The 25,712-nt window shown below is 47.0% G+C and overlaps 1 protein-coding gene across 8 annotated transcripts in view; it reads right to left on the minus strand.

Moving 5' to 3' along the window:
• Positions 1 to 25,712, minus strand: part of LOC115175632 (triple functional domain protein) — a 119,237-nt gene that overhangs the window by 19,019 nt on the left and 74,506 nt on the right. For 5 of the 8 annotated variants that reach the window (XM_029735031.1, XM_029735026.1, XM_029735028.1 and 2 more), the window contains 18 exons: positions 25,019 to 25,141; positions 23,270 to 23,467; positions 21,872 to 21,987; positions 21,393 to 21,459; positions 20,843 to 20,952; positions 20,579 to 20,648; positions 20,406 to 20,495; positions 20,220 to 20,312; positions 19,776 to 19,887; positions 17,345 to 17,535; positions 16,599 to 16,700; positions 13,750 to 13,779; positions 13,305 to 13,456; positions 12,568 to 12,667; positions 12,081 to 12,324; positions 11,450 to 11,560; positions 4,626 to 4,819; positions 4,299 to 4,469 (listed from right to left, as the gene is read on the minus strand). In XM_029735031.1, the coding sequence (XP_029590891.1) occupies positions 4,299 to 4,469; positions 4,626 to 4,819; positions 11,450 to 11,560; positions 12,081 to 12,324; positions 12,568 to 12,667; positions 13,305 to 13,456; positions 13,750 to 13,779; positions 16,599 to 16,700; positions 17,345 to 17,535; positions 19,776 to 19,887; positions 20,220 to 20,312; positions 20,406 to 20,495; positions 20,579 to 20,648; positions 20,843 to 20,952; positions 21,393 to 21,459; positions 21,872 to 21,987; positions 23,270 to 23,467; positions 25,019 to 25,141 (2,274 nt within the window). The remainder of the gene's footprint in view (positions 1 to 4,298; positions 4,470 to 4,625; positions 4,820 to 11,449; positions 11,561 to 12,080; positions 12,325 to 12,567; positions 12,668 to 13,304; positions 13,457 to 13,749; positions 13,780 to 16,598; positions 16,701 to 17,344; positions 17,536 to 19,775; positions 19,888 to 20,219; positions 20,313 to 20,405; positions 20,496 to 20,578; positions 20,649 to 20,842; positions 20,953 to 21,392; positions 21,460 to 21,871; positions 21,988 to 23,269; positions 23,468 to 25,018; positions 25,142 to 25,712) is intronic. The other 3 variants (XM_029735027.1, XM_029735030.1, XM_029735029.1) reach the window with 3 other exon arrangements.

A 25,712-nucleotide genomic window follows, 5' to 3' on the forward strand; every position in this document is an offset into this window, starting at 1 on the left:
GTAGCGTTTCTCCTGGCATCCACCAAACCCAGATTCTTCCGTCGGACTGCAAGATGATGAAGTGTGATTCACTACTCCAGAGAACGCGTTTCCACTGCTCCAGAGTCCAATGGCGGCGAGCTTTACACCACTCCAGCCGACACTTGGCATTGCGCAAGGTTATCTTAGGCTTGTGTGTGGCTGCCCTGCCATGGAAACCAATTTCATGAAGCTCCCGATGAACAGCCAGAGGCAGTTTGTAACACGGTAGTGAGTGTTGCAACCGAGGACAGGCAATTTTTACGTGCTTCATCATTTGGCGGTCCCATTCTGTGAGCTTGTGTGGCCTACCACTTCGTGGCTGAGCCGTTGTTGCTCCTAGACGTTTCCATTTCATAATAACAGCACTTGACCAGGGCAGCTCTAGCAGGGTAGAAATTTGACGAACTGACTTGTTGGAATGGTGGCATCCTATGACGATGCCACGTTGAAAGTCACTTAGCTCTTCATTAAGGCCATTCTACTGCCAATGTTTGTCTATGGAGATTGCATGGCTGTATGCTCGATATTATACACCTGTCAGCAACGGAATGGCTGAAATAGCCGAATCCACTCATTTGAAGGGGTGTCCACATACTTTTGTATATAGTATAGTCTCCAATGAGTTTCGTAAGAGGTAAATCCATGGTATTGAAAAATAAGAGAAGATAAAAGAGGTTACAGCTGTGAAAGTGAAAAAGAAAGTCAGAAAAAATAAAAAAACAAGAGGAAATAATAAATTAGGAGAATGGGATAGTTACATTTTCTGATGAATGTTCTGATGTCTGATGTGTAATAAATATATATACAGTGAGGGAAAAAAGTATTTGATCCCCTGTTGATTTTGTACGTTTGCCTACTGACAAAGAAATTATCAGTCTATAATTTTAATGGTAGGTTTATTTGAACATTGAGACAGAATAACAACAAAAAATCCAGAAAAACGCATGTCAAAAATGTTATAAATTGATTAGCATTTTAATGATGGAAGTAAGTATTTGACCCCCTCTCAATCAGAAAGATTTCTGGCTCCCAGGTTTCTTTTATACAGGTAACGAGCTGAGATTAGGAGCACACTCTTAAAGGGAGTGCTCCTAATCTCAGCGTGTTACCTGTATAAAAGACACCTGTCCACAGAAGCAATCAATCAATCAGATTCCAAAATCTCCACCATGGCCAAGACAAAAGAGCTCTCCAATGATGTCAGGGACAAGATTGTAGACCTACACAAGACTGGAATGGGCTACAAGACCATCGCCAAGCAGCTTGGTGAGAAGGTGACAACAGTTGGTGCGATTATTCGCAAATGGAAGAAACACAAAAGAACTGTCAATCTCCCTCGGCCTGGGGCTCCATGCAAGATCTCACCTTGTGGAGTTGCAATGATCATGAGAACGGTGAGGAATCAGCCCAGAACTACACGGGAGGATCTTGTCAATGATCTCAAGGCAGCAGGGACCATAGTCACAAAGAAAACAATTGGTAACACTACGCCGTGAAGGACTGAAATCCTGCAGCGCCCGCAAAGACCCCCTGCTCAAGAAAGCACATATACATGCCCGTCTGAAGTTTACCAATGAACATCTGAATGATTCAGAGGACAACTGGGTGAAAGTGTTGTGGTCAGATGAGACCAAAATGGAGCTCTATGGCATCAACTCAACTCGCCGTGTTTGGAGGAGGAAGAATGCTGCCTATGACCCCAAGAACACCATCCCCACCGTCAAACATGGAGGTGGAAACATTATGCTTTGGGGGTGTTTTTCTGCTAAGGGGACAGGACAACTTCACCGCATTAAAGGGACGATGGACGGGGCCATGTACCATCAAATCTTGGGTGAGAACCTCCTTCCCTCAGCCAGGGAATTGAAAATGGGCCGTGGATGGGTATTCCAGCATGACAATGACCCAAAACACACGGCCAAGGCAACAAAGGAGTGGCTCAAGAAGAAGCACATTAAGGTCCTGGAGTGGCCTAGCCAGTCTCTAGACCTTAATCCCATAGAAAATCTGTGGAGGGAGCTGAAGATTCGAGTTGCCAAACGTCAGCCTCGAAACCTTAATGACTTGGAGAAGATCTGCAAAGAGGAGTGGGACAAAATCCCTCCTGAGATGTGTGCAAACCTGGTGGCCAACTACAAGAAATGTCTGACCTCTGTGATTGCCAACAAGGGTTTTGCCACCAAGTACTAAGTCATATTTTGCAGAGGGGTCAAATACTTATTTCCTTCATTAAAATGCAAATCAATTTATAACTTTTTTGACATGCGTTTTTCTGGATTTTTTGTTGTTGTTATTCTGTCTCTCACTGTTCAAGTAAACCTACCATTAAAATTATAGACTGATCATTTCTTTGTCAGTGGGCAAACGTACAAAATCAGCAGGGGATCAAATACTTTTTTCCCTCGCTGTAGAGAGTGTATGAGATATCTATATAATAAAGACATTTTTAAAAGTGGATGATGAAATATGAACTGATTAATAAAGGACTGCATTTAGAAAAGAGAAGGTGTATAATGACTGTATAAGACATTGAAGAAGTAAGGAGGTACAGTAAAATGTATGAGAGTCTCTCACCCTTGCTGTGCTGTCTCCAGACTGTGCTGTGCCCCACTAAGGGTCTGTGTGTGGTGGGGTGTTGGGGTGTACCCTCTGGGCGTGCCAGGGCTTACAGTAGGTGCCAATTAATAACATGGTGCAATGATGTTAACGCACACAGGGGAGGGGTGAGGACAGGTGAGGGGGTGAGGGAGGGGGAGGGAGTTCTGAATCATCGTCATTTTAGCACGACTTTGTTCATTTGTACGAGTGTTCCGAGTGATCTAGGATCAGCTTGCCCCAAATTCGATTCTGAAGCCAATAGTGTGAGAGAACGCAAAGTTGACCTTAGATCAGCGTCTAGAGACTTCTACCTGCTCTGTTCTGCATGTGTCTCAGAGTTATTCTGAGGGTGCTTTCACACGGCAAACGGACGAGTAACCAGGCAACGAGGCAAAAAATACTTAAAATGCATAATCAAAACTTAGACTCGTTTGGTGAAAGCCGTATATTGAAGGAACCGGGCCGGTGATGAAAAATGGAAAATAATCAAAACTAAAAAGAAAGATGAAGAGGGGGAGTAATTCTATAGTTGGATCAAGCACTGCAGATACTAAGAGATAGAGAGAGCAAGTTTAGGTGTAGAAGAGAGCCAGAGGGAGCAAGAGAGCGTAAGATAGGCAGACTACAAGAGCTCTTGAGAGAGACGTTTGGAAGAGTGTCTTATGCCTCAGAGAGAAAAATACTAGAAGACAGGAACAGACGTCAACATTCTACATCCGTTGTCATTCAACTGACTTTCATAAGAAGAACCGAAAGAAAAACAGCAACTAAGTCTATAGTACAGTTACTGAGGGGGAAAAGAGAGAGAGAACTGAAGTATTGAGGGAAGAGAAAAGGAGGGAGAGAGATGGAAGGATTGATTCAGGAGATGGAGAGGTATGGAAACTGAGACAAAGCAAAGACAGGACATAAATCAAGGTAATGCTACAGCATGGTAAACAGTAAACAGACAGCAAACCAACCATACAGTCGGAAACAAAACAAACAAAAAGAGAAACAAATTAGTGTCAGAGAAAAACGCTGCTGCGCCAAGAGAAGGTGACCCCAGGACGGGACCAGTAACTGAGGCATTTCATTGGATTTCTATTTGAATAGGAGCTTCAATGTTTCATTATGAATTGAAATCTAAGCCTGCATTCCCAAAGCGTCTCAGAGTAGGAGTGCTGATCTAGGATCAGATTTGCCTTTCATCATATTGAATGATCCTAAATCAGCACTCGTACTACTATAAGATGCTTTGTGAATACAGGCCCTGCTCAGCAGGAAGTGAATACAGGCCCTGCTCAGCAGGAAGTGAATACAGGCCCTGCTCAGCAGGAAGTGAGAAGAAAACTGACTAAAATGGATGTAATGTTTGTCTGTAGAATATAATCACAAAATAATTAAACTCATGGCTAAATCATAAGAGAGAGAAACTATAACAGAAAGGATGAGTTTTCTGTGTGGGGGATCTTAGATTTACATGGGGTAGTTTAGGATTGTTTGTTTAGAGTTACACTTCCTGGTTACAGGCCTATCTGTTATTTTATATGTGTGTACCAGTTAGCCTAGACTTTCTATCCTTTACCTCCACCCCAATCTATCCTCTCCCGTACCTTCTCCCCACCCGTACACCCCTTCACCTTATCCTTAGGCTGACTGTACACCTATTCTCTACCTCCCCCCTCCCTTACCCTTACCTTTTCATCCTGTGTGTCAGGCTGCAGTAGGCTGTGTTGCTGGATGGCCATGGGGGGCGGTAGGGGTACAGAGTCAGGACCCTCCTCGCCCTCCTCCTCTCCACAGCTCTGCATCCCAGAGGACGAGGACTTGGACAGGGTCCCACTGGAGAGCCCCTCGTTACGCACCCTCTGTAGAGGAGAGAAAGAGAGGAGAGATTAGAGAGAGAGAGGGTGGGAGAGAAAGCTAGAGAGAGACAAAGAGAGAGAGACTCAGAGAGAATCTTGCTGGTGAATAGGCGTGTGTGTGTGTCCATGTCTGTCTGTCTGTCGCCACCATCCCCTCACCTCCTCCACTGTCTCATCCTGAGGTGTAGCGGCGCTGTCATCAGAGTCTTTCTGGGCGCTGCCCGTCATCTCACCACTCTTCCTCACCTCGCGGTTCTTCTTCTGTTTGTGCGCCAGCTTTTTGACGTGCCCGTCTGCCTTGCCACTGCTCAGACGACGCACTGGGCTGGTCAGCCACTTACGCAGGGTGTTACCTGGGACAGGGGGATGGAGACTGTTAACATGTACATGTAGGCACGCACAAACACACAACACACCTCCTTTTCAACCACTTTAAATGTAGAGTTGTTCGCTCAAACCCTTTGCAAAAAGGTAGTGGCTCCTAATCCGTGAACGGATCTTTTATTCCTGAGGCTCCATATCGGTGAGCGTGCAAATTCTCACAGTATATTGCAGGAATTAGGGACTTCAAATGTTTTCATGCCGACACCCGATTAGATACATACTAGAGGTCGACCGATTATGCTTTTTCAACGCCGATACCGATTATTGGAGGACCGAAAAGGGCCGATACTGATTAATCGGCCAATTTTTTATTTTATTTATTTGTAATAATGACAATTACAACAATACTGAATGAACACTTATTTTAACTTAATATAATACATCAATAAAATCAATTTAGCCTCAAATAAAATGAAACATGTTCAATTTGGTTTAAATAATGCAAAAACAAAGTGTTGGAGAAGAAAGTAAAAGTGCATTATGTGCCATGTAAGAAAGCTAACGTTTAAGTTCGTTGCTCAGAACATGAGAACATATGAAAGCTGGTGGTTCCTTTTAACATGAGTCTTCAATATTCCCAGGTAAGAAGTTTTAGGTTGTAGTTATTATAGGAATTATAGGACTATTTCTCTCTATACGATTTGTATTTCATATACCTTTGACTATTGGATGTTCTTATAGGCACTTTAGTATTGCCAGTGTAACAGTATAGCTTCATCCCTCTCCTCGCTCCTACCTGGGCTCGAACCAGGAACACATCGACAACAGCCACCCTCGAAGCAGCATTACCCATGCAGAGCAAGGGGAACAACCACTCCAAGTCTCAGAGCGAGTGACGTTTGAAACGCTATTAGCGCGCACCCGGCTAACTAGCTAGCCATTTCACATCGGTTACACCAGCCTCATCTTGGGAGTTGATAGGCTTGAAGTCATAAACTGCGCAATGCATTGCGAAGAGCTGCTGGCAAAACGCACAAAAGTTCTGTTTTGAATGAATGCTTACGAGCCTGCTGCTGCCTACCACCGCTCAGTCAGACTGCTCTATCAAATCATAGACTTAATTATAACATAATAACACACAGAAATACGAGACTTAGGTCATTAATATGGTCGAATCCGGAAACTATCACGTTTATTCTTTCAGTGAAATACGGAACCGTTCCGTATTTTATCTAACGGGTGGCATCCCTAAGTCTAAATATTCCTGTTACATTGCACAACCTTCAATGTTATGTCATAATTACGTAAAATTCAGGCAAATTAGTTCGCAACGAGCCAGGCGGCCCAAACTCTTGCATATACCCAGACTCTGCGTGCAATGAACAGAAGAGAAGTGACACAATTTCACCTGGTTAATATTGCCTGCTTACCTGGATTTCTTTTAGCTAAATATGCAGGTTTAAAAATATATACTTCTGTCAATTGATTTTAAGAAAGGCATTGATGTTTATGGTTAGGTACAGTCGTGCAACGATTGTGCTTTTTTCGCAAATGCGCTTTTGTTAAATCATCCCCCGTTTGGCGAAGTTGGCTGTCTTTGTTAGGAAGAAATAGTATTCACACAGTTCACAACGAGCCAGGCGGCCCAAACTGCTGCATGTACCCTGACTCTGTTGCAGAGGAGACACAGAGAAGCCTTTGTGTGCTGATCCCCTCTGACCATGGGAAAAGAAGCGGTAATGTCATGAATTTATAGCCTAAACTATGTATTTATAACCTCAAATAGGCAGATTTATTTGCATTTCCATTTCCCCTGGATTACCATTTCTCATTTACACTGAACAAAAATATAAATACAACATGTAAAGTGTTGGTCCAATGTTTCATGAGCTGAAATAAAAGATCCCAGAAATGTTCCATACGCACAAAAAGCTTATTCATCAAAAATGTTGTGCACAAATTTGTTTATATCCCTGTTAGTGACCATTTCTCATTTGCCAAGATAATCCATCCACCTTACGGGTGTGACATATCAAGAACTTGATTTAAACAGCATGATCATTACAAAGGTGCAACTTGTGCTGGGGACAATAAAAGGCCACTCTAAAATGTGCAGTTTTGTTACACAACACATTGCCACAAATGTCTCAAGTTTTGAGGGAGAGTGCAATTGGCATGCTGACTGCAGGTATGTCCACCAGAGCTGTTGCCAGAGAATTGAATGTTAATTTCTCTACCATAAGCCTCCTCCAATATTGTTTTAGAGAATTTGGCAGTACGTCCAACCGGCCTCACAACCACAGACCACGTGTTACCATGCCAGCCAAGGACCTCCACATCCGGCTTCTTCATCTGCGGGATCGTCTGAGACCAGCCACCCGGACAGCTGACTAAATCGTGGGTTTGCACAACTGAAGAATTTCTGCACAAACTGTCAAGGGAAGCTTATCTGCGTGATTGTTATCCTCACCAAGGTCTTGATCTGACTGCAGTTTGGCGTTGTAATCAACTTCAGTGGGCAAATGCTCAGCTTCGATGGCCACTGGCACACTGGAGAAGTGTGCTCTTCACGGACGAATCCCGGTTTCAACTGTACTGGACAGGTGGCGTCATGTGGGCGAGCAGTTTGCGGATGTCAATGTTGTGAACAGAGTGCCCCATGGTGGCGGTGGGGTTATGGTATGGGCAGGCATAAGCTATGGACAACGAACACAATTGCATTTTATCGATGGCAATTTTAATGCACAGACACCGTGACGAGATCCTGAAGGCCCATTGTCATGCCATTCATCCATCACCTCATGTTTCAGCATGATAATGCACGGCCTCATGTCGCAAGGAACTGAACACAATTCCTGGAAGCTGAAAATGTCCCAGTTCTTTCATGACTTGCATAGTCTCCAGACATTTCACCCATTGAGCATGTTTGGGATGCACTGGATCGATGTGTACGACAGCGGGTTCCAGGTCTTTGCACAGCCATTGAATATCCAGAAACTTTGCACAGCCATTGAAGATTCCACAGGCCACAATCAACAGCCTGATCAACTCTATGTGAAGGAGATGTGTCGCGCTGCATGAGGCAAATGGTGATCACACCAGATACTGACTGGTTTTCTGATCCACGCCCCTATTTTTTTTTAAGGTATCTGTGACCAACAGATGAATATCTGTATTCCCAGTCATGTGAAATCCATAGAATAGGGCCTAATTTAGGGTCTAATTTTGAAATTGTTGCATTTGTCTCTCCCTGGGTAGAGAATGATGGCGCCGACAGAGATGGTCGCCTCGCTTCGCATTCTTAGGAAACTATGGAGTATTTTGTTTTTTTTCTGTATTATTTCTTACATTGTTACCCCAGAAAATTATTTTTACATACAGCCGGGAAGAACTATTGGATATTAGAGCAACGTCAATTTTCCAACATTACAACCAGGAATACGACTTTCCCGATGCGGATCCTCTGTTTTGCCCACCACCCAGGACAATGGATCGGATCCTAGCCGGCGACCCAAAACAACAACGGCGCCGCAGAAGGGGTAGACGGAGTGGTCTTCTGGTCAGGCTCCGTAGACGGGCACATCGCTCACTGCTCCCGAGTATACTACTCGCCAATGTCTCTTGACAACAAGATAGACGAAATTCGAGCAAGGGTTGCCTTCCAGAGAGACATCAGAGATTGTAACATTCTTTGTTTCACGGAAACATGGCTCACTCGTGATATGTTATCAGAGTCGGTACAGCCACCCAGTTTCTTCACGCATCGCGCCGACAGAAACAAACATCTCTCTGGTAAGAAGAAGGGCGGGGGTGTATGCCTTATGATTAAGTCCTTTTGTTCACCTGACCAAGAATTCCTTACAATCAAATGCCGACCACATTATCTTCACCGCAGCCAACATGAGTAAAACATTTAAACGTGTTAACCCTCGCAAGGCTGCCGGCCCAGACGGCATCACTAGCCGCGTCCTCAGAGCATGTGCAGACCAGCTGGCTGGTGTGTTTACGGACATATTCAATCAATCCCTATCCCAGTCTGCTGTTCCCAAATGCTTCAAAAGGGCCACCATTGTTCTTGTTCCCAAGAAAGCTAAGGTAACTGAGCTAAACGACTATCGCCCTGTAGCACTCACTTCCATCATCATGAAGTGGCCAGCAGCATACCACCCTGCATCCAACTGCTGGCTTGCTTCTGATGCTAAGCAGGGTTGGTCCTGGTCAGTCCCTGGATGGGAGACCAGATGCTGCTGGAAGTGGTATTGGAGGGCCAGTAGGAGGCACTCTTTCCTCTGGTCTAAAAAATATCCCAATGCCCCAGGGCAGTGATTGGGGACACTGCCCTGTGTAGGGTGCCGTCTTTCGGATGGGACGTTAAACGGGTGTCCTGACTCTCTGAGGTCATTAAAAGATCCCATTGCACTTATCGTAAGAGTAGGGGTGTTAACCCCGGTGTCCTGGCTAAATTCCCAATCTGGCACCCATACCATCACGGCTGTCTAATCATCCCCAGCTTACAATTGGCTCATTCATCCCCCTCCTCTCCCCTGAAACTATTCCCCAGGTCGTTGCTGTAAATGAGAATGTGTTCTCAGTCAACTTACCTGGTTAAATAACGGTAAAATAAATAAATAAAATAAAGTGCTATGAGAGACTAGTCAAGGATCATATCACCTCCACCCTACCTGATACCCTAGTCCCACTCCAATTTGCATACCGCCACAATAGGTCCACAGACGATCCAATCGCAATCACACTGAACACTGCCCTAACCTATCTGGACAAGAGGAATTCCTATGTAAGAATGCTGTTCATCGACTACAGCTCAGTATTTAACACCATAGTACCCTCCAAACTCGTCATTCAGCTCGAGACCCTGGGTCTCGACCCCGCCCTGTGCAACTGGGTCCTGGACTTTGACGGGCCGCCCCCAGGTGGTGAGGGTAGAAAACAACATCTCCACCCCGCTGATCCTCAACACTGGGGCACCACAAGGGTGCGTTCTCAGCCCTCTCCTGTTCACCCATGACTGTGTGGCCATGCACACCTCCAACTCAATCATCAAGTTTGCAGACAACACTACAGTGGTAGGCTTGATTACCAACAACGATGAGACGGTCTACAGGGAGGAGGCGAGGGCCCTCGGAGTGTGGTGTCAGGAAAATAACCTCACACTCAACGTCAACAAAACAAAGGAGATGATCGTGGACTTCAGGAAACAGCAGAGGGTGCACTCCCCTATCCACATCGACGGGACAATATTGGAGAAGGAGGGAAGTTTTAAGTTCCTCGGCGTACACATCATGGACAAACTGAAATGGTCCACTCACACAGACAGTGTGGTGAAGAAGGCGCAGCAGCACCTCTTCAACCTCAGGAGGGTGAAGCAATTTGGCTTATCACCGAAAACACTCACAAACTTTTACAGATGCACAATCGAGAGCATCCTGTCGGGCTGTATCACCGCCTGGTACGGCAACTGCTCCGCCCATAACCGTAAGGCTCTCCAGAGGGTAGTGAGGTCTGCACAACACATCACCGGGGAAAAATTATCTGCCCTCCAGGACACCTACAGCACCCGATGTCACAGGAAGGCCAAAAAAATCATCAAGGACAACAACCACCCGAGCCACTACCTGTTCACCCCCCTAACATCCAGAAGGGGAATTCAGTACAGGTGCATCAAAGCTGGGAACGAGAGACTGAAAAACAGCTTCTATCTCAAGGCCATCAGACTGTTAAACAGCCATCACTAACATTGAGGGGCTGCTGCCAACATACTGACTCAATCTCAAGCCACTTTAATAATACAAAATTGGATGTAATAAATGTATCACTAGCCACTTTAAACAATTCCACTTCATATAATGTTTACATACCCTACATTACTCATCTCATATGTATATACTGTACTCTATACCATCTACTGCATCTTGCCTATGCCGTTAGGCCATCGCTCATCCATATATTTATATGTACATATTCTTATTCTTTCCTTTACACTTGTGTGTATAAGGTAGTTGTTGTGAAATTGTTAGATTACTTGTTAGATATTACTGCACGGTCGGAACTAGAAGCACAAGCATTTCGCTACACTCGCATTAACATCTGCTAACCATGTGTATGTGACCAATAAAATTTGATTTGATTATATTTTTGTTCAGTGTAGTTAACCCCACCTGACCCCAGAAATGCAAATCAGTTGTCAAATCAGTTTAGAGAAATGATATAGTTATATGTGTGTCTAACAGATCCATAAGTGTTCTCCAAATGTCCCAGAAATATTAATATACAAATCATAACAAAAAATCTTAAATCAATAGTGACAGATACACCAGTGCAGCAAGCTAAAAAGATTTGGCATCGGCCCTCAGATCCTCAAAAAGTTCTACAGCTGCACCATTGAGAGCATCTTGATTGGCTGCATCACCGCTTGGTACGGCAACTGCTTGGCATCAGACCGCAGGGCACTACAGAGGGTAGTGCGTACGGCCAAGTACATCACTGGGGCCGAGAACCTGCCGTCCAGGACATAGCTATGCATCTAATCTGGTTTCGGCATAAAAAATGTCTGAAGTCCCAAATTCATGCAAAATACGGTCACGGATTGGGAGCCACTCCCTTGCAAAATGGGTGAGGTGTGTGTGTGTGTGTGTGCTTACCAGGTCGTTTGGGCCCTGGCGAGGTGTGTGAGCCCATGCCATGATGCCCAGGCTGCAGAGTGGCAGAGGAGCCTGGCATGATGGAGTCATTACTACACACTGATAGAGTGTCTGGAGGGAGAGAGAGGGAAGAGGGGGTAGAGAAAGGGAGGAGGAGGGCGAGAGGGAGAGAGGGAGGAGGAGGGAGAGAGGGAGGAGGAGGGAGAGAGGGAGGAGGAGGACGAGAAAGGGAGGAGGAGGGCGAGAGGGAGAGAGGGAGGAGGAGGGAGAGAGGGAGGAGGAGGACGAGAAAGGGAGGAGGGGGAAGAGAGGGAGAGAGGGAGGAGGAGGGAGAGAGGGAGGAGGAGGATGAGAAAGGGAGGAGGGGGAAGAACGAGGGAGGAGGAGGGCGAGAGGGAGAGGGAGGAGGAGGGAGAGAGGGAGGAGGAGGGAGAGAGCGAGGAGAGAGAGGGAGGATGAGGACGAGAAAGGGAGGAGAGGGAGGAGGGTGAGTGAGAAAGAGGTTATCAAAGACAGAAGAGGATTCTGAACACACATTTCTCCCCCTACCCATAATATATAGAATAATCCACAATATAGAGCTTTTCTAAAAGTCAATGACACTTCGTCCTACCAACACCTCCTCACCCACCTTTATGGTTGAATATCCCCTCCATCTCCATGGAGGAGCGTGAGTGGGCGATGCAGAGCATGGCGCAGGGTACCAGTCCCTCGTGGGCAGGGGAGCGGTCCGTGGTCCGCACCAGACACCAGTCAGGCTTGTCATGGCACCTCTCCAGAACCTCTACAGTCTGGCCCCTCCGGACGGTCAGCTCGTTGCTGTTACCAGCCATGAAGTCATGGATCACCACGGTCAGCTCACAGCCACCAGACAGCTGGAGGAGAGGACAGAGAGATGGTCAGGAGGAATGAAGAATCACAGGAGGAGGTGGATCATTATTCCATCATTCCCCTGAGAGGCTAAAGCATCAAAGTCCTCAGGTCCTTTTCAACTGAAGCCTTCTCTTCATGATCACATTCAAGAAATACTGTGTGCTGTGCTCACCTGTCTGGGTTCTATGATATTGGTATGGCCAGAGAGATGACCACTGTGTGTGTGTGTGTGTGTGTGTGCTCACCTTGTCGCTATCCAGTGTGTTCTGTGAGGTGCGTGAAGCGATAGAGATGGTGTCTGGTTGGCTGCTGCCGTCACCCTGGCTGTCCAGGTCCTCTCCATCCCTGATAGAGACAAATACACAGGCAGAGGTGAGTGTGGAAGTGTGTGTTTGGGGAGGTGGTTATGTGTGTCTACATGCATGAGTGTACACAGAGGACAAAACATTAAGAACACCTTCCTAATATTGAGTTGCACCCCCCTCCTGCCCTCAGAACAGCCTCAATTCATAGGGGCATGGACTCCACAAGGCATGGACTCCACAAGGCATGGACTCCACAAGGCATGGACTCTACAAGGTGTTGAAAGTGTTCCACAGGGATGCTGGGCCATGTTCACTCCAAAGCTTCCCACAGTTATGTCAAGTTGGCTTAATGTCCTTTGGGTGGTGGACCATTCTTGATACACCCAGGATACTGTTGAGTGTGAAAAACCCAGCGGCACTCAAATATTTTGTCTTGCCAATTCAGCCTCCATGTCTCAAGGGTTAAAAATCCTTCTTTAACATGTCTCCTCCCCTTTATCTACACTGATTGAAGTGGATTTAACAGGTGACATCGATAACGGATCATAGCTTTCACCTGGATTCACCTGGTAAGTCTATGTCATGGAAAGAGCAGGTGTTCATAATGTTTTGTACACTCAGTGTATGTGCATCTCTGTGTGTGTAGGTGTGTATAGTAGACGTATGCATTTGTGTACCTGTACCTGCGGTGTCCCTTGTGGTGCTTGGCGGTGGCAGACTTAGGGATGTGTATGGGTTCCTTCAGAGCTCCTCTCAGGTGGATGGTTCGCTCCTGGATCACCTCCCTGACGTGTTTGATCCAATCCTGCTTGTTCTCAATGCTCGACGCCTGCCATTGGCCCAGGGAAGGGGTCAAAGGTCGTAAATTAATTCACCCAATCACCTCGCTCTCAGAACTGATATTTTAGTCTAAACAGTTTCATAGACCCCCCCACTGGAGAAGAAACGGTTATATTCCAACACCCACACAACTTCATTCTTAATAAGCTAGTGTGGACATTGAAACAGAGAATAAGGAGAGTAGGAGAGGAAAGGAGACAAAGAGAGGAGACCACAGTAGAGTATTGAGATGCAGCCGAGGGCTATATTATGTGTTAGGCTAGTTAGTACAGTTTTACTCACCATCGAGCCATGTTTGCATCCCTGACTTGGCTTTGGTTCAAATATAGAACAGAGAATTTCACTGGTTTGTGTTTAGTTCATTTATATTACATTTTCAATGATGACAGAATGGCTCGAGATGACTGACAGACAACAGTTAGAGCATTTTGGTGGTGGCTAGTTAGTTAATTAGTTAGGTGGTTAACATTTATACTGATGGACAGAATAGGAACAGAGTCATTATATTACGTCAGAGACAACTGGTTAGGAGTAAGGCAACATGATTTTCCAACCACTGACACAAACAAGAAGCTTCAGTACTAAAACTAGCTTTGGAGGTGGGTATTAAAACATATAAGATGTATAGTTCGGTAAGGAGAGAGAGACAGAGAGAGAGACAGAGAGAGAGACAGAAAGAGAGACAGAAGATGAGAGATAGAGGGTCAACACGTGAGGTGTCAAATCCTAAAACAAGAAGAGATCCATTTTTCTAGAAGAGAAAACTGTGTATGCCTCTCATCCATACAGACGATGTAAAAAGTAGCTAGAGGGTGTGGGAGTTGGAGGAATTGTGGGAGTTTAGGGGTTAAAGTTCATGTCAGTGGTGTTGGCGTAAGCATGTTAGCCCACGGTTGGTTAGCAAACAAACGTTTAATATTCAGAGATACAAACATCAACAAAACAGCCCCAGACACAGATGTACTGTACTAGACTGTATGATAGAACAGTCATTAGAGACAACACAGAGAGATAAAGAGACCAAGGTAACAGATGTACTGTACTAGACTGTATGATAGAACAGTCATTAGAGACAACACAGAGAGATAAAGAGACCAAGGTAACAGATGTACTGTACTAGACTGTATGATAGAACAGTCATAGAGACAACCACAGAGAGATAAGAGACCAAGGTAACAGATGTACTGTACTAGACTGTATGATAGAACAGTCATTAGAGACAACACAGAGAGATAAAGAGACCAAGGTAACAGATGTACTGTACTAGACTGTATGATAGAACAGTCATTAGAGGACAACACAGAGATAAAGAGACCAAGGGTAACAGATGTACTGTACTAGACTGTATGATAGAACAGTCATTAGAGACAACACAGAGAGATAAAGAGACCAAGGGGTAACAGATGTACTGTACTAGACTGTATGATAGAACAGTCATTAGAGACAACCACAGAGAGATAAAGAGACCAAGGTAACAGATGTACTGTACTAGACTGTAGGATAGAACAGTCATTAGAGACAACACAGAGAGACAAGAGACCAAGGTAACAGATGTACTTACTAGACTGTATGATAGAACATCATTAGAGACAACACAGAGAGATAAGAGACCAAGGTAACAGATGTACTGTACTAGACTGTATGATAGAACAGTCATTAGAGACAACACAGAGAGATAAAGAGACCAGGTAACAGATGTACTGTTACTAGACTGTATGATAGAACAGTCCTTAGAGACAACACAGAGAGATAAAGAGACCAAGGGGTAACAGATGTACTGTACTAGGACGTATGATAGAACAGTCATTAGAGACAACACAGAGATAAGAGAGACCAAGGTAACAGAGTGTACTGTACTAGACTGTATGATAGAACAGTCATTAGAGACAACACAGAGAGATAAAGAGACCAAGGTAACAGATGTACTGTACTAGACTGTATGAATAGAACGGCATTAGAGGACAACACAGAGAGATAAAGAGACACAAGGTAACAGATGTACTGTACTAGACTGTATGATAGAACAGTCATTAGAGACAACACAGAGAGATAAAGAGACCAAGGTACAGATGTACTGTACTAGACTGTATGATAGAACAGTCATTAGAGACATTAGAGACAACACAGAGAGATAAAGAGACCAAGGTAACAGATGTACTAGACTAGACTGTATGATAGAACAGTCATTAGAGACAACACAGAGAGATAAAGAGACCAAGGTAACAGATGTACTGTACTAGACTGTATGATAGAACAGTCATTAGAGACAACACAGAGAGATAAAGAGACCAAGGTAACAGATGTACTGTACTGTACTAGACTGTATGATAGAACAGTCATTAGAGACAACACAGAGAGATAAAGAGACCAAGGTAACAGATGTACTGTACTGTACTAGACTGTATGATAGAACAGTCATTAGAGACAACACAGAGAGATAAAGAGACCAAGGTAACAGATGTACTGTACTAGACTGTATGATAGAACAGTCATTAGAGACAACACAGAGAGATAAAGAGACCAAGGTAACAGATGTACTGTACTAGACTGTATGATAGAACAGTCATTAGAGACAACACAGAGAGATAAAGAGACCAAGGTAACAGATGTACTGTACTAGACTGTATGATAGAACAGTCATTAGAGACAACACAGAGAGATAAAGAGACCAAGGTAACAGATGTACTGTACTAGACTAGACTGTATGATAGAACAGTCATTAGAGACAACACAGAGAGATAAAGAGACCAAGGTAACAGATGTACTGTACTGTACTAGACTGTATGATAGAACAGTCATTAGAGACAACACAGAGACAGACAGACAGACAGACAGACAGACAGACAGACAGACAGACAGACAGACAGACAGACAGACAGACAGACAGACAGACAGACAGACAGACAGACAGACAGACAGATAGATAGATAGATAGATAGATAGATAGATAGATAGATAGATAGATAGATAGATAGATAGATAGATAGATAGATAGATAGATAGATAGATAGATAGATAGATAGATAGATAGATGGGGAAAAGGATAATGGGAGAGAGGAGAGATAAAGGAGAGGAGAGAGGGATAGATGAATGGGGAGAGAGGGATGTAAGGTATTCTCCTCTGTTTTTACCTTGAGTACAATCTTGTTGTCGGAGGTTGGGGTGCGTCCCACCCATAGAGCAAACTTACAGGGGTCTCCCTCAACATGCTCTGTTACCCCCAACTCTGACGTCTGGAGAGAGGGAGAGAAATCACTAACATTTTATAGGAATTCCTTTGGCAATATGTAATATGTATATGTGTATTTAACAATGACACACCATAAACACAGGGACAGAAACAGACAAATAAAGATGGAGACAAAAAGAGAGACAGAGAAGAGACACAGAGAGAGAGACACAGAGAGAGAGACCAGAGACACAGAGGACAGAGAGACACAGAGCACACAGAGAGACAGAGACAGAGAGACACAGAGACACAGAGACAGACAGAGAGAGAGACACAGAGACACAGAGACAGAGAGACAGAGAGAGAGACACAGAGACACAGAGACAGAGACAGAGAGACAGAGAGACAGAGAGACAGAGACACAGAGACAGAGACAGAGAGACACAGAGAGACAGAGAGACACAGAGAAAGACAGAGACAGAGAGACACAGAGAGACAGAGAGAGAGAGAGACACAGAGAGCGAGAGAGAGAGAGACACAAAGAGACACAGAGAGACAGAGAGAGAGAGAGAGAGAGAGACAGAGAGAGAGAGAGAGAGAGAGACAGAGAGAGAGAGAGAGAGAGAGAGAGAGAGGAGAGAGACAGAGAGAGAGAGAGAGAGAGAGACAGAGAGAGAGAGAGAGAGAGAGAGAGAGCGTTTTACTCACGTAGAGTTTGCTCTTGTACATGTACTTGCTCCGTCCGTTGGAGTCCTTGACCTCCTTACTGAAGATGAGGGACATCTCGAAGAGGAAGAGGTGCCGCTCGCGACCCTTACGGATCAGAGTCTTAGGATCCCACACCTGGCATGACTCCTGGAGGATCAGCTCTCCCTGAGATTCAATGTTCTCATCGAAACCTACAGGGGAGGGAGCGAGAGAGATGGAGGAAGCTATAAAGGGTTACTACACTGTACATCTGTGCATGAGCATCGCTGGCTAGTGGTGTGTGTGTCCTACCCTCCAGCATTGAGAGGTGCATGAGCATCACTGGCTAGATGTGTGTGTCCTACCCTCCAGCATTGAGAGGTGCATGAGCATCACTGGCTAGATGTGTGTGTGTCCTACCCTCCAGCATCGAGAGGTGCATGAGCATCACTGGCTAGATGTGTGTGTGTGTCCTACCCTCCAGCATTGAGTGGTGCATGAGCATCACTGGCTAGATGTGTGTGTGTGTGTGTTCTACCCTCCAGCATTGAGAGGTGCATGAGCATCACTGGCTAGATGTGTGTGTGTATCCTACCCTCCAGCATTGAGTGGTGCATGAGCATCACTGGCTAGATGTGTGTGTGTGTCCTACCCTCCAGCATTGAGTGGTGCATGAGCATCACTGGCTAGATGTGTGTGTGTGTCCTACCCTCCAGCATTGAGAGGTGCATGAGCATCACAGGCTAGATGTTGTGTGGTGTTCTACCCTCCAGCATTTGAGAGGTGCATGAGCATCACTGGCTAGATGTGTGTGTCCTACCCTCCAGCATTGAGAGGTGCATGAGCATCACTGGCTAGATGTGTGTGTGTCCTAACCTCCAGCATGAGTGGTGCAATGAGCATCACTGGCTAGGTGTGTGTGTGTCCTAACCTCCAGCATTGAGTGGTGCATGAGCATCACTGGCTAGATGTGTGTGTGTGTGTGTTCTACCCTCCAGCATTGAGAGGTGCATGAGCATCACTGGCTAGATGTGTGTGTGTGTCCTACCCTCCAGCATTGAGTGGTGCATGAGCATCACTGGCTAGATGTGTGTGTGTCCTACCCTCCAGCATTGAGAGGTGCATGAGCATCACTGGCTAGATGTGTGTGTGTATGTCCTACCCTCCAGCATTGAGAGGTGCATGAGCATCGTTGGCTAGATGTGTGTGTGTCCTACCCTCCAGCATTGAGAGGTGCATGAGCATCACTGGCTAGATGTGTGTGTGTCCTACCCTCCAGCATTGAGAGGTGCATGAGCATCACTGGCTAGATGTGTGTGTGTGTTCTACCCTCCAGCATTGAGAGGTGCATGAGCATCACTGGCTAGATGTGTGTGTGTGTCCTACCCTCCAGCATTGAGTGGTGCATGAGCATCACTGGCTAGATGTGTGTGTGTCCTACCCTCCAGCATTGAGAGGTGCATGAGCATCACTGGCTAGATGTGTGTGTGTCCTAACCTCCAGCATTGAGAGGTGCATGAGCATCACTGGCTAGATGTGTGTGTGTTCTACCCTCCAGCATTGAGAGGTGCATGAGCATCACTGGCTAGATGTGTGTGTATCCTACCCTCCAGCATTGAGAGGTGCATGAGCATCACTGGCTAGATGTGTGTGTGTCCTACTCTCCAGCATTGAGAGGTGCATGAGCATCACTGGCTAGATGTGTGTGTGTGTCCTACCCTCCAGCATTGAGAGGTGCATGAGCATCACTGGCTAGATGTGTGTGTGTTCTACCCTCCAGCATTGAGAGGTGCATGAGCATCGCTGGCTAGATGTGTGTGTGTCCTACCCTCCAGCATTGAGAGGTGCATGAGCATCGTTGGCTAGATGTGTGTGTGTGTGTCCTACCCTCCAGCATTGAGAGGTGCATGAGCATCACTGGCTAGATGTGGTGTGTGTGTGTGTGTCCTACCCTCCAGCATTGAGTGGTGCATGAGCATCGTTGGCTAGATGTGTGTGTGTGTGTCCTACCCTCCAGCATTGAGAGGTGCATGAGCATCACTGGCTAGATGTGTGTGTGTCCTACTCTCCAGCATTGAGAGGTGCATGAGCATCACTGGCTAGATGTGTGTGTGTGTCCTACCCTCCAGCATTGAGAGGTGCATGAGCATCGTTGGCTAGATGTGTGTGTGTCCTACCCTCCAGCATTGAGAGGTGCATGAGCATCACTGGCTAGATGTGTGTGTGTCCTACCCTCCAGCATTGAGTGGTGCATGAGCATCGCTGGCTAGATGCGTGTGTCCTACCCTCCAGCATTGAGAGGTGCATGAGCATCGTTGGCTAGATGTGTGTGTGTCCTACCCTCCAGCATTGAGAGGTGCATGAGCATCGCTGGCTAGATGTGTGTGTCCTACCCTCCAGCATTGAGAGGTGCATGAGCATCGTTGGCTAGATGTGTGTGTGTGTGTCCTACCCTCCAGCATTGAGAGGTGCATGGCGTCGTTGGCTCTCTTGGGGACACTGAGCATGACCTCCAGTCCATCCTTGATCTCTCCTTTCCCCTCCTCACAGCACGTCAGCAGCTCCTACACATCAGAGAGGTACCATCAACAAATACCCTTTGAAAGCAAATCTTCCATTTTATTGTGAATGACACTCAGCCAATTAGGGGGTGCCTCAATTACCCATAACCTGGGATGTAGAGGAGAAACAAAAAATATGGTCTGAACGCAGGACGAGATTATGGACGTCAAGTAACATAACCGCTAATGATAACTAGTGTGATGGGTGCATAAAAGCTACTCACCAAATAAAAAGGTATGTCCCTACATTCTTGCTCATCACAATGTAAACATAAGGGTACAAACATTTGTTGTGGTTGTGTATGTGGTTTATAGCAGAGGGTTGCTTTGGTTACCTTGAGCAGGAGCTGGTACTTGGTGATTCGCTGAACAGGCTTGATCAGGTAGGAGGAGATGGAGTTTGCTAATCGGTGCCGCTGCTGGATCTCCTGTGCACGCCCACACAGAGAAACACAGTGATGTGATTGGATGCAAAGAGCTGTCCGTCACAGTGAGAGCCAATGGGAGAGCAGGGTACTCACGTCAAAGTAGGGTCCGGCGTGCTCTAGGATGAGCTGGGTGGAGTCTGGTTTGTTCTTACAGTAGTTCACATACATCTGGAACTTATCAGCCTGAACACACAGAAATACAACTAAGAGTTTAAACAAACAAATATACAAATATATATGGCTATTTTAGGGACACACACACTCACCCAGGTGACGAAGCAGTGGCCCACATCTTCTGGTAGCTGTTCATACTTCTCCAGCTCTTTGAGGAAGATACTGATGATGGAGGAGAGGAGAGAGGGAAGAAGAGAGAGTGAGTGAGCAGACACCATAAAACTGTATAGTGTTTCTGCATTAGAAATGAACCACAAGCTTCAACTGTTTGACTACCAAAAGCAATGGTTTGGTGCCCGTCAGGACAGCTGCATTCATTTGCTGTCTGTCTGTCTGTACGGATGTAAACGACATACTTGTGATGGAACTCATAGAGGTCCACCATGTTTCCAAAGATGATGTGTTCCTTGTTGACGATGCCAGGAGGGATCTCCTCTACCCCACTGGTCATCTCCCACAGGTACGTCTGGAGGGAGGAGGATGGAGAGAGGGGGTTAGATCACACACACGGAGGGGCCAGATATATTACATCAAATCATTCACAAAGTCACAGCCGCTGCATATAATGGAATTCAACACGGCAGCCTACATTTCAGAAGTTCATGTGTTGTGTTAAAAGTTAGCAAGGTGGCGCCAGACATTGGCAGTAGAATCCCACTATAAGTTAGGGAACAGGTGTCAAACTCATTCCACGGCTGGCCGAGTGTCCGCGGGTTTTCGCTGCTCCCTTGTTCTTGACTGATGAATTAAGGTAACTAACTCATTTGTAAAAAAGTCCCCTCACCTGGTTGTCTAGGTCTTACTTGAAAGGAAAAAGCAAAAACCCGCAGACGCTCGGCCCTCGGTGGGATGAGTCTGACTCCCCTGGGTTAGGGGGTAGAGAAAGAGAGGGTAGGTTAAACTTACATCCGTACACTCCCTTAGGTCTCTGACATAGGTCTTCTCTGTCTGAATCAGTTCAGCCATGATGAACCTACTCACACAAACACACACATGGTCAGCCTCTTCTGCTGATCTACAGCATTATCAACAGAACCCCTTTAGACCCTCTGCCCTGTCCATTTACACCTGTAGGAGTTCCTGTCTCATTAAAACATCATTATAACCTGGCCAGAACGCATTATGATGGGGATGCATTTTATAATGCACTGTCGTGTCTGTGGTTGTTTAGAGTTGTGTGTGTGTGTGTGTGTGTGTGTGTGTGTGTGTGTATGTGTCTGTGTCTGTGTATGTGTGTGTGTGTGTGTGTGTGTGAGCTAGGAGATGTTGAGTGGGGACAAGAGGCCAAGGCAGGATCAACTGGTTGATTGCCTTTGTAACTGGTTCATTATGACTGTGACTGATCTTATGCGGTTTCAGAAAGTTAAGAGGAAGTGATGACGCACTCCTTCCTGCGAGCGGACTTGCGTTTCTCCTCGTTGAGTTCGTGAGCCGCGTCTCTCAGCTTGACCTCTGACCCTTGAGGTGTGGCCGGGATCATGTCCAACTGAAGGTCCTTACTCTGAGAGAGGGATGGAGGGAGGGAGACATGATTTCCCCAAAAATAGAGTAGGTCTGTACCAAAAAGTACTTTTAAAGAGTGTCACTTTTTTTATCTGCACAGGGCATAAATAATTATACACAAATGTACGTTAAAAGCCTTCTTCAGTGTGCAGAGAGGATTTTTCCATTAATATTTCCAGCAACCATTACATGGAAACCCACCATCACACACCCTCACCCTGTCGACACCATCACCCCCCCACCCTGTCGACACCATCACCCCCCCACCCTGTCGACACCATCACACACCCTCACCCTGTCGACACCATCACCCCCCACCCTGTCGACACCATCACCCCCCCACCCTGTCGACCCCCCGACACCATCACACACCCTCACCCTGTCGACACCATCACACACCCTCACCCTGTCGACACCATCACCCCCCCTCACCCTGTCGACACCATCACACACCCTCACCCTGTCGACACCATCACCCCCTCACCCTGTCGACACCATCACCCCCCCCACCCTGTCGACACCATCACCCCCCCCCACCCTGTCGACACCATCACCCCCCCTCACCCTGTCGACACCATCACCCCCCCTCACCCTGTCGACACCATCACCCCCTCACCCTGTCGACACCATCACCCCCTCACCCTGTCGACACCATCACCCCCCCTCACCCTGTCGACACTCGACACCAGCACACCCCCCCACCCTGTCGACACCATCACACCCCCCTCACCCGGTCGACACCATCACCCCCGCACCGTCGACACCATCACACCCCCCCACCATGTCGACACCATCACCCCCTCACCCTGTCGACACCATCACCCCCTCACCCCTGTCGACACCATCACACCCCCCCACCCTGTCGACACCATCACCCCCTTACCCTGTTGACACCATCACCCCCTCACCCTGTCGACACCATCACACCCCCCCACCCTGTCGACACCATCACCCCCTCACCCTGTCGACACCATCCCCCCCTCACCCTGTCGACACCATCACACTCCCCACCATCACACCCCCCCACCCGGTCGACACCATCACTTCCCCCTCTCCCTGTCGACACCATCACCCTCCCACCATCACACCCCCCCACCCTGTCGACACCATCACCCCCCCACCATCACACCCCCCCACCTTGTCGACACCATCACACCCCCCCCACCCTGTCGACACCATCACCCCCCCACCATCACACCCCCCCACCTTGTCGACACCATCACACCCCCCCACCCTGTCGACACCATCACCCCCCCTCCCCCCACACCCTCCAGACTTACAGCCTTGGAGTTAGTGTCAGATGAGATGCCCAGTGCCTTCTCCAGACTGGTCCGGTACTTGTCCATACGCAGGGAGAAGTCTCTGTAGTGTTTGTCCACCACCGTCACCCACTTCTTTATCTCCACAGCGTGACTATGGCCCTTATCACAGAAACCATCTGCTAGCTGGATCAGCAGCTTGACACGCTCTTTGGTTTGCTGGGGGGAGGGGTGAACGTGAGAGAGAGGAGGGAAGGAGAGGGTTACATTTTAAATGTAATGCTAGGTTTCTAAAACATTATGAAGTATGCAGGTGCTTCTACACCTGCATTGCTTGCTGTTTGGGGTTTTAGGCTGGGTTTCTGTACAGCACTTTGAGATATCAGCTGATGTAAGAAGGGCTATATAAATACATTTGATTTGATTTAAAGATCTGTGTCTACATAGTTCTGTCTGTGTGTGTGTGTGTGTGTGTCTGTGTGTGTGTGTGTGTCTGTGTGTGTGTGTGTGTGTGTGTGTGTGTGTCTGTGTGTGTGTGTGTCTGTGTGTGTGTGTGTGTCTGTGTGTGTGTGTGTCTGTGTGTCTGTGTGTGTGTGTGTGTGTCTGTGTGTGTGTCTGTGTGTGTGGTGTCTGTGTGTGTGTGTGTGTGTGTGTCTGTGCGTGTGTGTGTGTCTGTCTGTGTGTGTGTGTCTGTGTGTGTGTGTGTGTCTGTGTGTGTGTGTGTGTGTGTGTGTCTGTGTGTCTGTGTGTGTGTGTGTGTGTCTGTGTGTGTGTGTGTGTGTCTGTGTGTGTGTGTGTGTGTCTGTCTGTGTGTGTGTGTCTGTGTGTGTGTCTGTGTGTGTGTGTGTGTGTGTGTGTGTGTCTGTGTGTGTGTGTGTGTCTGTGTGTGTGTCTGTGTGTGTGTGTCTGTGTGTGTGTGTGTGTGTCTGTGCGTGTGTGTGTGTGTGCGTGTCTGTGTGTGCGCGTGCGTGTACGTCTGTCTGTACATGCGTGTTCCTTCCTACCCTGGCTGTGATGTGGAAGTCTTCATGCTCCTTCAGCAGCTCCTGTGTGTGGTGGATACTGGAGCTGGTGGAGGTGGTGTGTGTGTGTGTGTGTGTGTGTGTGTGTGTGTGTGTGTGTGTGTGTGTGTGTGTGTGTGTGTGTGTGTGTGTGTGTGTGTGTGTGTGTATGTGTGTGTGTGTGTGTGCGTGTTCCTTCCTACCCTGGCTGTGATGTGGAAGTCTTCGTGCTCCTTCAGCAGCTCCTGTGTGTGGTGGATACTGGAGCTGGTGGAGGTGTGTGTGTGTGTGTGTGTGTGTGTGTGTGCGTGTTCCTTCCTACCCTGGCTGTGATGTGGAAGTCTTCATGCTCCTTCAGCAGCTCCTGTGTGTGGTGGATACTGGAGCTGGTGGAGGTGTGTGTGTGTGTGTGTGTGTGTGTGTGTGTGTGTGTGTGTGTTCCTTCCTACCCTGGCTGTGATGTGGAAGTCTTCATGCTCCTTCAGCAGCTCCTGTGTGTGGTGGATACTGGAGCTGGTGGAGGTGTGTGTGTGTGTGTGTGTGTGTGTGTGTGTGTGTGTGTGTGTGTGTGTGTGTGTTCCTTCCTACCCTGGCTGTGATGTGGAAGTCTTCATGCTCCTTCAGCAGCTCCTGTGTGTGGTGGATATTGGAGTTGGTGGAGGTGTGTGTGTGTGTGTGTGTGTGTGTGTGTGTGTGTGTGTGTGTGTGTGTGTGTGTGTGTGTGTGTGTGTGTGTGTGTGTGTGTGTGTGTGTGCGTGTTCCTTCCTACCCTGGCTGTGATGTGGAAGTCTTCATGCTCCTTCAGCAGCTCCTGTGTGTGGTGGATACTGGAGCCGGTGGAGGTGTGTGTTGACAGGTAGAACTCTCCCGTGTCGTGGATCCACTCCAGAGCCTGAGGATTACACACAGAGATCGCTGAGGTGGACATTGGAGTAGAGACAGAGGTTACAGATGAGCTGACAGAAACAGAGAATGAAGGGACAGAGAGAACAGCCATTTTGACTAGGAAAGAAAACAAAAGACAAAAAGAGGGGTGGAGAGAGAGAGTGAGAGAGAGGTAGAGAGAGAGTGAGATAGAGAGGTAGAGAGAGAGTGAAATAGAGAGAGAGATAGGTAGAGAGAGAGAGAGTGAGATAGAGAGAGTGAGATAGAGAGAGAGGTGTAGAGAGAGGTAGAGAGGTAGAGAAAGAGAGAGAGTGAGATAGAGAGGTAGAGAGAGAGAGAGTGAGATAGAGAGAGAGAGGTGTAGAGAGAGGTAGAGAGGTAGAGAGAGAGAGAGAGAGAGAGAGAGAGAGAGAGATAGAGAGGTAGAGAGAGAGAGTGAGATAGAGAGAGAGAGGTGTAGAGAGGTAGAGAGAGAGAGAGAGAGAGTGTGAGAGAGGGTGTGATAGAGAGGTAGTGTGAGTGAGACAGAGAGAGAGAGTGAGATAGAGAGGTAGAGAGAGTGAGATAGAGAGGTGTAG

The sequence above is a fragment of the Salmo trutta genome, chromosome 36 (genome assembly GCF_901001165.1).
Source record: "Salmo trutta chromosome 36, fSalTru1.1, whole genome shotgun sequence".
NCBI lineage: Eukaryota > Metazoa > Chordata > Actinopteri > Salmoniformes > Salmonidae > Salmo > Salmo trutta.